Source organism: Carlito syrichta, unplaced genomic scaffold (genome assembly GCF_000164805.1).
Source record: "Carlito syrichta isolate Samal-C Ts95f unplaced genomic scaffold, Tarsius_syrichta-2.0.1 Scaffold316511, whole genome shotgun sequence".
Taxonomy (NCBI): Eukaryota; Metazoa; Chordata; class Mammalia; order Primates; family Tarsiidae; genus Carlito; species Carlito syrichta.
Window position 1 is genome coordinate 474,419 of NW_007260607.1, and position 12,449 is coordinate 486,867.

Sequence of the window (12,449 nt, forward strand, 5' to 3'; positions counted from 1 at the left end):
CCAAATATTTAGCACATTTTGTCATTAAGTTTCTACTGGCTTCTTAAATTTTAGCTAACCTAAACTAATATAATAATCAGCTTTTCTTTTTAAAACACAGCAAATGCTAATTTCTATTTGTGATAAATCTCAAGCTTTTTTTTGGTTGTTTCTTTTTAAAGATAAGAATTATTTGATGATATAAGTAAAGAGGAATGCTTTTTAACTTTTGTATTATCTTGTTATTAAAAGCTTATGAATAGGCTTCCAAAAATAGTAACAGGAATTAAAAGATATGGAGAAAGAATAGTTCCATAAGATAATATCAAAGGTTAGTCTGTTTAAAAACCAAAACAAAACAAAACAGAAGCACAAAACAGCACACAAACAACAGGACTCGGCACAGATTATTAGCAGCTTATAAAACTGACCTGCTGGTTTAACACTGATTAAATTGACACCATGAATATTTTCATTGCCTATTCTATTACAGTGTTTAACCTTTTAAAATTTTAATTAGATTTTTACCTATCTGTAGTCAACACTTTTAAGTAATTTGTTTATTCTTTCTTTATAGCTTAATTTTGTTGATCTTAGAACATTTTATAGCTGTCAGTGTTTTCTTTTATGCTTTTGGGATCATGGAAAATTATAATCTACTGACATGAAATGTTAAAAAGAATTATTGACTTAAACCTGTTAACTAATAAAAAATTTAGCCACGCAGAAGTTTTTAAAAAAATTACCTTCAAATCTGTCACCAATGAAAGTATTTTTTAAAAAATTACCTTCAACATATGTGGCCTTCTTTCTTTGCTGATTTTTGCTTAAATGACAAATTTGAATCATATGAAGGCTGTTAAATAAAGGTGATTTTGAGAAAATAGCTTTCATTCTGAGAGAATTCCCTTAGCAGAAACTATGTTATTTTTGTGTTCATGGTGCTAATATGAAACACAACACATTTGACCTGCCACATTTTGTTTAGTAATTATGGGCTAACCAATAACAAGACTTAAAAGTATGAACATTTAAGATTTCTTCTCTAGTTCTCGGATATACACATTTGAAGAAAATGTGTTTTACACTCATGTCTTAAAAGTTTACTAATTGTTTAATTTGTTCTGTTTGCAATGATTGTCTCCTTAACAACATTTTCTTACTCTTGAATTCTTTAGGGAAAACAGGAACTGTGGGCACCAGCACTTTTTGGCCACAAGAAAGAAGGCTGCAGATCTTGTTGACGTTGACATCAGCGACAGGAGGGTGAGGACTTACATGTAAGGGTGGCAGAAACCCTGGTCTGGTCTGTGTGACACTGTGATCAAATGAGGAAGCCCCTGAGCCACGCCTTTCTAGAACGGCATGGCTCCTCCTGCTCAGGGGACCTGGGGGGATGTTCTCCAGAAATTCTTTGGGCCCCGACAGTTGGACAGGAGCTGGCGAGAGGATCTTTCTCTTTCCTGTAAGTGCTTTGCCATCTTCCAAGTTTGAAGGGACAGGGCCAGCTGAGAGCTGTGAGTCAGAGCTGTAGTGATTGGCCCCTGAGTTTCTCTTCTGAACTATGCTTTTTAAGGTGGAAGCGAATGCTGTCTGGCTAGAGTCTGGGTCCTGGTCAGCAGGGATTTCAATGCACTGCTGATTTCCTTCTGAAAAAAGAGACTGGTAATTTATTTCATCATATGACATTTTCCTGGAGCTGGCCTGATCAAAGGCTCTCAGCAGATGGGCTGTGTCTTTCACGTCGATGCTTTGGTGCCTCGTGATGAATCGCTTCGAGAGGGCCAGACCATTGGTTCTATAGGATAATTCTTCCTCTGGAGTGATGTCCTGGGGCTCCTCTTGCAAGGAGGCCACTCTGTTCTGGTGCATCAGTGATGGGGCACTCTTGATCCAGGGGGGTGCCTGGGACAGCCTCGGTCCACCAGGGGCAGTAGTAGGCATCTGCATAGGGGAACCTGGGTCCCGGGCATCATTGCTGCTTCCCAAAGGCTCAGGATTTTTAAAGTCAAAAAGTGTCAGTTCAGTTTCCAAAGAATGTGACAGTGGCAGCGAGGCTGTTGTGATGTCGATTCCTGAAGGAGTGGTGCAGGTGTCGGGGGAAAGACACCTATCTATTTCTGCAGGAGGCACATTTAAGTACTGTTTGGTCGTGTGCTTCCCAGAGGGCGATTTCGCTGTCGTGATGATGATGACCTCTTTCCCTTTCGCCTTACAAGCACTGAGTAGAACGTTCAGGGTCTCTCTGTCTTCTGAATTTATGGCGTACACGAGAGCTGAGTGACCGGAGTGGTCTTGCAAACTGAGGTCAGCTCCGCTCTGGAGGAGCAAAGAAATAACTTCAGGACCTGCTTTTTCCAAGCAAGCATGCATCAAAGCGGTTTTCCCAGATTTGTCTTGTATGTTGGGATCGGCATTGTTTTCTAACAGGTATTTAATCATTTTGGCTTTACTGACACTCTGGTGGTCAACGTGTTTGGTCTTACAAGCAATCATTAGAGGTGTTTCTCCACGGTCATTGCTTTCATTAATGTAGGCACCACCTTCCAGTAAAAGTCTCGTGAGACGAAGCCGGCTCTGATGGACGGCTTTGATCAAGGAATTTCCATCACTCGAGATTTCTGCACCTTCATCCATCTTCCAAAGTCAGAAATCAATACCTGGTTATCAAAGAAGACAATGACCACAAGATTAGTCAGGATCAATACCCCAACTTATATTCATTTTGTTACCCACAATTAACTTCTGAAGTATGAATAAAGGAGACATAAATGAGACTATGCTATTAATAAGTACAGAGCAAAATAGTGAATTGCAAACTATAAGAAATTTCAAATAGTTATGACATTTAGGATTCAACAAACTAAAATTTATTTTGAAAATCTTCATTGAATATTTATGACATAACACCAACATAGGACCTTCCTAAATCCTACATTACTTAAAAAGAATCCACTTATTTTTACCTGTGAAAATTATTTTTTAATTAATAATATTGAAAAGTAAATATAAACCAAAAGGCCAGTTGCAACTTGGCTTGCCTGCTGTAATTGCAACTGAATCAATTAAAATATAACATGTTTATGGTAGCTTAATGTGAAAAACTTAGTATTAAATTACTTAAACATGTTCTTCAGGTCGGGCATGGTGGCACATGCCTGTACCCAGCATTTTGGGAGGCCAAGGCGGGAACATTGCTTGAGCCCAGTAGTTCAAGACTGCAGTGAGCCATGATCATGCCATTACATTTCAGCCTGGGCAATAGAGAGACCAACTCAAAAGAGAGAGAGAGAGAAGTAGGCATGCACACAGAAATTAATTCCATTGCTAAACATCTAGGAACTTCTAATACATGCCGACCCCTGAGGTGCTCTTGTGGCTTTGGAAGCAATGCCATCTAAGAGCTGGTGACATAGTCACAAAGAGATGCTTTAACATCCTGGGGACCAAGGGCCTTCCTGGAAGTCAGCCATTTGACTGGGGTTTGAAAACTGTGTAGGAATTGGGCAGGCAGAAAAGGAGGAAGGAAGAGATAGAAAATATCTCCGTGCAAAGACCTAGATACATAAAACAGCAGTCATTTACAATGAAACAGGCCATAATTACACAGATATAACCAAACTTCAGGGAAATATTTTAGGAGATAGAGTTAGGGCTAATGTGATAGAACATACACATCTTATTTTGCTCCTTCCAAACCCCTAAAACTACAAAAGTTTTTCAAAGACATAGCCCACAAAGTCAGAAAAGGTGAGAAGATGGCAGTGGCCATATGTTGAAAGCCTGAATGCAGAGGGGCTAGGTGTGACTGACTCCATACCTTGAGAGCACTGTGTTCAAGTTAGGGCAGTAAAGAGAACCAGTCCCATATATACTGCAGAATCATCCAAAGGGGCCACAGCAGGAAGCTTTAGAAACGTGTGTATGTGTGTGTGTGTGTTTGTGTAGTACAGCTAAAATATGGAGGAGGAGGGGACAAGCTGAGAGAGAAGCAGTTAGCTTGCTAGGTCTTGCTACCCAAGTGTGATCCTGCCCAGGTCTAGCCACAGTGGCAGCACCATCACCAGATAGTGTATCAGCTACATGGAATCTCAGACTCCACCCCAGAGCTACCAACTTGGATACTGCATTTAACTAGATCCCTAGGTGATTCATGTGCAATGTGCTGTCTTGGGTCATTCTTAAAACTCCAGCCACTAAGACAAAGTAACTGCCCCCTCTCCCATCCTAGGACTGTCCCAATGTTCATTCTCAGGAAATGGTGAGAAAGATGATCTCTGGACTGGGAGACACCCAGCACATTTGAGAAAAGAGAGCAGGAGAACAAGAGATTGTCTGTTTCTGAACACTGCTGGCAAGACCCACAGCCACTGCTGACAGGACCCACTCCAAGGAGGCTGACAGGGGACCCTCATCCCTCAGGCAAAAACTGCTATACCCTTCTTCTCTCAACTGTCTGACACACCACTCAGACTATCCCACAGTGAGGCCTACAGGTAAAAAGCCTCCTCTGTGTGCTCTGGGCTTCTCACTAGCTTTTAAATCTCAGCCCTTTGATCATGAGAATATAGTCACAACAAAAATCAAAAAGCAAACAAAAATGCCTCTTACATTTAAGATAGGCACTAGAGCAAACAGAAGAAAGCAACTTGGAGGAAAAAGATACTAATCAGGAAAATGAAAACTTCAGGCACTCATTATTCTCAAAGGGATAAGAAGATGTTATAACCATGAAACAAGAATAAGATTCTATGAAAAAGGAATAATTAGAGACCATAAAAAAGAGTTCTCAAGAAAGTAAAAACGTGATACAAGCCTGCAAAACTCAATAGGAGGGTTAGATAACAACACTGATAAAATCTCTAACATAGTCAAGCTAAAAGAAAAGAAAAACAAGACATTTAGAGGACTAGACCAGGAACACCAACATCCAAATAACAGAAGTTTCCACATGAAAGAATGGTGATGGTAGGAGGAAGAAGGGGCAAGAAGAAGACAAAATCATCAATAAGGTCAAGAAAAGTGTCTGGACCAATGGGACATGAGTCACCACATTGAAAGGGCCCAGTCAGAGCATAGTACTGTGAAGGGAAACAGACCCATGGGCCCCATGGCTGTAAATTTCCAGAGCACTGAGAACTGAGAGGATTTCACAGCTTGGAGGCAGGGATCAGGGTGGGGGTTGGGAGTAAGGTAATCACATACTAAAGGATCAAGAACTGGTATAGATTCCAATAAATCAACAATGAAAGACAAGGGAGGAACATTTGTCTTTAAATATCTGTAAGGAGGTTGGGTATGGTGGCTATAATCCCAACACTTTGGGAAACCAAAGCAGGAGGATTGCTAGAGCCCAGGAGTTTGAGACCAGCCTAGGCAACATAGTGAGATCTCGTTTGTACAAAAATAAGAATAAAAAAATTGCCCAGGTGTGGTGATGCATGCCTGTAGTCCCAGCTACTTGGTAGGTTGAGGCTAAAGGACTGCTCGAGCCCAGGGTAAAGCTGTGGTGGGCCGTGATCATGCCACTGCACTCTAAAAATAAAAATAAAAAAATCTGAAGGGAAAATATTCTCAGCTTAGAATTCTATATTTAGCCAAATCATTGAGCAAGAATTGGGATATACTGTCAAGAATTTGCCAGAGAATGTAATCTGCAAAGGTGAAATGGTAGAAGAAAAAAGAAAGCAAGAGATGCCAGAGACGGAAAATCATCATGGCAGAGACCAGAGAGGCACCGAGCCTCAGAAGAGTGGTGCAAGGAAATACCAGGGTGGGGTGTGCGTGGACATCCTCCCCTGGGTCAATGGCCTTGTCCCTCCTGCTGTCTAGGGCCAGATACCCGACAACTGCCCTCTGCTCTGGTCTCTACCTGCCTCATTCTAGCCCTGCTTCCGTTCCTTTGTGTCCTGCTGTCAGAGGCAACCAAGGGCACTCATTGAAGTGAACTCAAGCTCTGCTTAACAGCTCTGCTCCAACCACCAGGAAAGAAGCATAGGTGGGCTCAGGAGAAAGACCGACTTACCCATGCCCTTCAGATATCTGGGCACCCTCAGCCCTGCCGGGAGCCTGTATCAATGACCTCACTGGAGACTATTGTTCACCCGGGGAGGTTGAGCCAAGTGGAGACCAGACATGTTCTGCTTGTCTTCTCTTGGGAGTGCTTACCAGATAGGGGCAACGTGACTGTTTATTCATAAAATTTTGTGCCTGCTACTCAGTTTTTTAAAAAAATAAACAATGATTTTACTTAAGGCTCATACCTAAGCGGCAAACTGGGGAAAAAAAACAAAAACAAAGGGAGAGATTCAGACAAAAGTCAAGAGGCAGCTACCTGTGGTGGGACTGGAGGACAGGGCATTTGGGAGGGACATGGGGACCCTGGAGCACAGGATGCTCTGTTTCTCAGGGTGGTGTGTAGGTTCCATGCTAGCATTCTTTCATTTTAAACGTACACATTTCACACACTCATCTGTGTCACACCACTTTTATCTACTTGTCATAAAATGAAACGTGTACAGGAAAGAACACAGCACATTTGTAAGATACATCTCATTACTAAATTTTAAAAAGAGGCTGGATGCAGTGGCTCACGCCTGTAATCCTAACCCTTAGGGAGGTGGAAGTGGGAGAATTGCTTGAGCCCCCAAAATTAGCTGGGTGTGGTGGTGTGCACCTGTAGTCTCAGCTACTTGGAAGGCTGAGGAGGCAGGATAGCTTGAGACTAGGAGATCAAGGCTGTGGTGAGCTGGGATCGTGCCTGTACTCCAGTCTAGGTGACAGTGAGACCCTGCCTCAAAAAAAAAAAAAATTTACAAAGAACTACATTAGGTCTTACTTTTCATGATATGATTCAGTTCTTGTGATAACATCCATAGCATTTGTGCTCAGACTTTCAAGTAAAGTCTGAACTACCTGTAGGAAGCTCCTGACAGGCAGTATTCAAAAGAACACACTTGTTCATCTCCTCTCCCATATCATTCATGATGCACAGCAAAAAACAACTACTTAATGCACACACACAAATGCAATGAAATGAACACTGTTATTCTATGTTCCTGTGGCATGTTCTATAAAAGTATCCCAGAGCCAGACATACCTGCAACTCAGGAACTTAGGAACTTAGGACTGACAGACAACTTGGTTCTGTTCTGAATGCAAAGCAACTGAAAAGAGATCCAGGAGACAGCGATCACAAGACAACTCTCACATTTCTCATATAAAAATGAATCTAACAGAGCAAAGAAATTTAGAAAACCTTATATCAAATACAGACACCACTCAGTAACTGTGGCACAGTATCGGTCATGAAAAACAACCCTTTGACCAAGAGTTGCATTTGAGAATCAGATGTGCAAATGGAGCCTGTTCCCAGACACTAGATGTTGATATGATATTGTTGTGTAGTTTCTAGCGTTTGAGTCAATCTTTTTTTTTTTTTAAGTCTTTTAGGAATCTTTTTGGGAAGACTTTCTACTTTTCACTCATTCTCCAGGAAGGACCTTTCTCCACAACATAAAACCTGAGCACTTTCAGTCACACCTTCTTTCTCACCCAGGTTGGTATCAGGAGGTACTGTGAAGAGGGAGCTGGCAATGTCCTGACGACTGCCATCTCTAGGAGCACAGTGGCCCTGTCAGGCCCTGTGGAAAGGGAGGGTGCCATGGGCTCCAGGGTTTCAGGGGAGCTGGTGCTCAGTCAGGATGTTTCACAGAAGAAAAGAACACTCTAGGTCTTCATCAGAAGTAGAGTTTAACTCTGTGAAAAGTAAGTCAGTCAGATTTGAATAGCAGCTTTTTTTTTTAAGATGAGCTAGCTACCTCATCCACTTGCCATATAGATGCAGGCAGATGCCCTCTCCTCGCTCTTGCTGTCCCCAGAACTGGAGGACTGGCTAGCAAAAATAGCCCCATGAGGTTAGCTCTTTCACTTCTTAACATTTAGCAGAGCAATTCTGAAGTGGCTTAAACATTACATTTTTTAAGGGAAAAAGTTGTCAGGTACCTTATTCTCCAAATGTATACACATTTCAGTTCTTGTTTTGTTTGTTTGTTTGTTGTTTTTGTTTTTATTTTTTTGTTTTTTGAGTTGGAGTCTCACTCTGTCGCCCAGACTGGAGTGCAGTGGCTGCTCCCGGCCACTGTAGCCTTGACCTGCTGGGCTCCAGTGATCCTTCCGCCTCAGCCTTCCAAGTAGCTGGAACTACAGGAGCATGCTACCACACCTGGCTAATTTTGATTTATTGTAGAGATGAGGTCTCAGCAAGTTGCCCAGGCGAGTCTCGAACCCGCAGGATCAGGCAATCCACTCACCTCAGCCTCCCAAAGTGCGGGATTACAGGTTGTGCCACCGAGCCCGGCTTCAGTTCTTGTTTTGTAACCAATGCCTTACTGGAACAATCTCCTGTCTTTAGACCTTGTCCTTTCCAGTTAGTGCTTTTATCTTTCCTTACTCATTTGTACATTAAAAATGCTGCTATTTGCCGGCTACTTAGAAGGCTGAGGCGGAAGGATCGCCAGAGTCCAGCAGTTCGAGGCTGCGGTAGCCAGGAGCGGCCACTGCACTCCAGTCTGGGCGACAGAGTGAGACTCCAATTCAAAAAAAAAAAAAGCTACTCTTCAAATCTGACTTACTTACTTTTTATAGAGTTAAACTGTACTTCTGATGAAGACCTAGAGTGTTCTTTTCTTCTGTGAAACAGAAGAGCACCCAGTGCCCTTTCATATTAACATTCAGTCAAACCCTCTGTTGTATCCAGCTCATACACAATTCTCTTCCATCAAGATAACAGTTCACCTGGAGAAAGTTCACCAGGTCTCAGTCCTGACTCTCCTTATTAGTGGTGTGCCCTGATCAAGTCTCTCTCGTTGTCCTGTCCTGATCGAGTTGTGGCTCCACATTGTGGCATGACGACCATGCTACATTCACCCCATGGGATGTGGTCATGGAATCAGACAATGTCTGGAAGGAGACATCCTTGTCATGCTTTCCTACTCATCATATTCTTCTTTTTAAACAATTTTATCTCAATTAGACTTATTTTACTTGTTTAATGTCTCTAATTTACAGCCTATTTAAATAACAGAAAATACTGAAATTTTCTTAAGGATCTATAAGTAATGTTTTGTAAGCATAAGTGAAATCTAGTAAGTGAATGTGGAAAGAACATATCATTTAAGTGTATTTTCCTTATAATTCCCAAATTCCATAATTTCAACATTATTATGTTAATTACCAAACAGCTGGATAAATTGCTTTTCATTTTAAAATCAGGATGTCTTTAACATAGTTTGCATTCACATGGCATATCTCCCATGCTCCCTCAGTGCCCCTGCTACTACCAAGACTCCATAAAAATTATAGTTATTTAATAATTTTTAAAAAGAAGACTGGAGGAGAGCTATCATCAAACAAGTAATTTCAAGCAAGTTCTGGGAACAGCGATAGCAATGGTAGGCAGTGACAGCCTCTTGGAGGCGCTGTAGCTCATGGGGCAGGGATGCGGCCACAGGTCGGAGTCCCTTGCCTGCAGAACCCCGGAGATCTCAAGTGCCACCGAAAATGGCAGGGAGTAGCAGGGCCGGCAGCAGGAGGATGACTGACCATCTGTGGACAGAAGGGTTGGTACTTGACCCTACCCCAAGCAGCAGACAACCACTTTCCAGGCAAGAAAATGAAGATTTCTTTTTTGAACAAATTATCAGAAAGGCTCCAAACTTAGAGACAGTATGCTGAACCCTTGGACAAAGTGAGGGTCTGCAGGTGGATGGTGGGACCCCCAGCTCCCTGCCCCGAGACCAGGAGGTTGGAAGCCAGGAAAGAGAAGTAAAAAGCACTACATCTTAGAATTATGAGCCCTGTTAAAAATGTCTGTCAATAAATGAAGAACTTCAAACCATAACTGCATTCACTCTTCTAGACAACCCCTCCCACAGGGAACAGAAGTTACCTGAAAACATTCTTCGGAATGTCATACTTCAGTTTGCTTCTTCTCTCCCTGCACAAGTGTACTGTTAGCCAGCTGTCAGTTCCTACAAGACCATCATAGCTGTTCAGAGTTACATAAACACCAAGCATCTGTACACTCATCTTGTCCACTTGGGGTCCTGGTCTGGAAATCCCAGAGTGTTTGGTTCACCATATTTTAACGATGGTGAGTTTGTAGGAGTGTCGGCACAGAGCCCAAGCATAGCAGCCCTGTGTGCGTCTGCAGCACGGAGCTTGCCCATGGGGACTGCTGGACTGGGAAGGGCTCGGACCCACCTGGGTACTGGCATGGGCAGGTGAGGAGGTGGAGAAAGGAAGGTGAGGGACCCTCCTAAAATGCTTGCCTCACTTACCAGCTTGCTGGGGTCACTGCGTGTCTTGTCCTTTGCCTCAATGTTTCCCTGCAGCTTGGATGACCCACTCCACAGGCCAGGGTCGGTTCCCAGCACCTGTCTTGTGTGGCATCTGACACACCCTGTACATGGGTGGAAGTACCTTCAAAGCTACCTGGGAGGTGATGGGCCAAGTCTGTCCTGTGACTTCTTCCCTGCCCCTTAGTTTTGTTTTGTTTTGCTTTTTTCATTAGGACAGAAAAAGTATTTTCCTTTGCACCTTTTCTCTGCTGCCAATAGGATTCATAAAGTCCACTGTACTGCCATGGTGGGAAGGGGAGGGGTGAGGACATTTGAAGTTCAATGTCCAGGCCCACCCTTGCCCCAGGCCCTGCCCTGTTGCTGCCCATGGGGGACTGGAGCCTGCTCAGGTTCCTGGGTTGGTCTGTCTCCACATTACCAGCCTTTGGGAGGCCATTCCTCTGAGCCTTGGTCTCCTCATCCCTAAAAGGGGGTAATATCTATTTCACAGTAGATGACTACAAGGATTTTAAAAGATCCCAATGCTTGCGCCCCTTGGGAATTCAGTAAGAGTTCATTTCTAAAAGTGCATGGCCAAATGCAGATCCTGCACATGTGAGTCCCCAGGCTGGTGGATCAGACAACAGGAGCTAAGGCTCCTGCACCAGCAGGTCCCCTCCTTTTGTGGACACGAGAGTCCCAAGAGCTGCTGAGAACAGCATGTGGGCTCCCATCCCAGGTGTTCATTGGCAGGTGTGTCCCCTGCACGCTGAGACAATCTGAGGCTAACTGCATCCCCAGGCTGGCTTGCTGCCCACCATCCGCCTAGGATTGTCACTGGTGGTCCCCACACACCCTACAGGAGTGAAGGCCTGGGGAGGGGTCACAGAGCCCAGAGTCCAGAGGGGAGGAGGCCTCTAGTGACAGCGGGCAGGACTGGAGGCTTGCAGCCCTGCCTCTCCCAGGCCGTTTCAAGGGCAGCCAAGACCTGAGGCCAGCAGCACTGGGAATGTGGCAAGGCTGCAGACCACCAGCCTTGGTATGGAAAAGACTGGCCAGAAAAGGGTTGGTCCTGGAACCGACGTGTAAGAAATATTGAGAAACGACCCAAAGACAGGAGTAGCTGGTGACCTGTGCTTGTGCCCACATACACTGTGCTTGTGCCCACATACAGAAGGGTGCTGTGCTTGTGCCCACATACAGAGGGGAGTAGCTGGTGACCTGTGCTTGTGCCCACATACAGACCTGTGCTTGTGCCCACATACAGAGAGGTGCTGTCTCCTCCTGGTCACCTCGGCTGTGTGCCAGCTCTGGGACTGGGCCTGGGACATCCATTGCCAACCACTGGGATAGGTTCCCCTCCCCCAACACACAGACATATGAACACAAGCACAGACACACACACAAGTACACACACGCAGATATATACACAGACACACAGAGATATTTACAGACACACAAATGCACAGACACACATAGACACAGACACTCAGATATACACACACAGATACACAGACACGGACACACACAGATAGACACACAGACACACAGATATACACAAAGACATACACATGGACATAGAAACACAAACACAGACATGCAGATATACACAGGCACAAACACACACAGATACACAGACATATAGACACACAAATACACAGATATACACACAGACACACACATACATGCAGACACCAACCTGCTCCTTCAGGTCTCAGGTGACCAAGGTGACAAGGTGACAGATTCCAGGTGTGCAGGATGCTGCAGCGTCTCCACCAGCGGCTGCTGGACCAAGAGGAGGGAGCAGCCGGGACTGCGGACAAGGACAGGGAAGGTGACGGAGAGGGTGACGGGGGTGGGAGGGGCGGGAGACAGGGACGGGGAGGGTAACGGGGAGAGGTAATGGGGAGGGTGACGGGCGCGTCGTGGCCTCGTCCTGGCCGGCCAGCTGCGGGCCGAGATTGCCATCCACGAAAGCCAGTTCTGCCCGGAGCCGCTGCGGAGCCGGGTTCCCACCCGCCCGGAGGACGTGGCCCCCTTGGGAGCAGTCCTTGTCCCCCCGTCCCGGGTGGGTGGCCTCTGCGCCCGCCCCTCGCGTGGTCCCGCATCCTGGCCCCACGCTGCGCGTGT

General features: G+C 44.8%; 1 protein-coding gene across 2 annotated transcripts; it reads right to left on the reverse strand.

The window, feature by feature from the left end:
• Positions 1 to 1,000: 1,000 nt before the first annotated feature.
• Positions 1,001 to 12,055, reverse strand: ANKRD34B (ankyrin repeat domain 34B). 2 transcript variants are annotated; one of them, XM_021707330.1, is made up of 5 exons: positions 12,019 to 12,055; positions 9,929 to 10,010; positions 7,534 to 7,737; positions 7,079 to 7,145; positions 1,001 to 2,639 (listed from the first exon to the last, which is right to left on the reverse strand). In XM_021707330.1, exon 5 carries the CDS (start codon positions 2,614 to 2,616, stop codon positions 1,075 to 1,077), a length of 1,542 nt encoding a protein of 513 aa, XP_021563005.1. In that variant the 5' UTR covers positions 2,617 to 2,639; positions 7,079 to 7,145; positions 7,534 to 7,737; positions 9,929 to 10,010; positions 12,019 to 12,055; the 3' UTR covers positions 1,001 to 1,074. The 2 variants fall into 2 exon arrangements, with proteins under 2 accessions (XP_021563005.1, XP_008072820.1); XM_008074629.2 differs by lacking the exon at positions 7,534 to 7,737.
• Between the last annotated feature and the right edge of the window lie 394 nt (positions 12,056 to 12,449).

What these genes read in the sequence shown, in the direction of transcription:
- ANKRD34B (XM_008074629.2), bottom strand. Translation starts at nt 2,616, where the DNA reads ATGGATGAAGGTGCAGAAATCTCGAGTGATGGAAATTCCTTGATCAAA.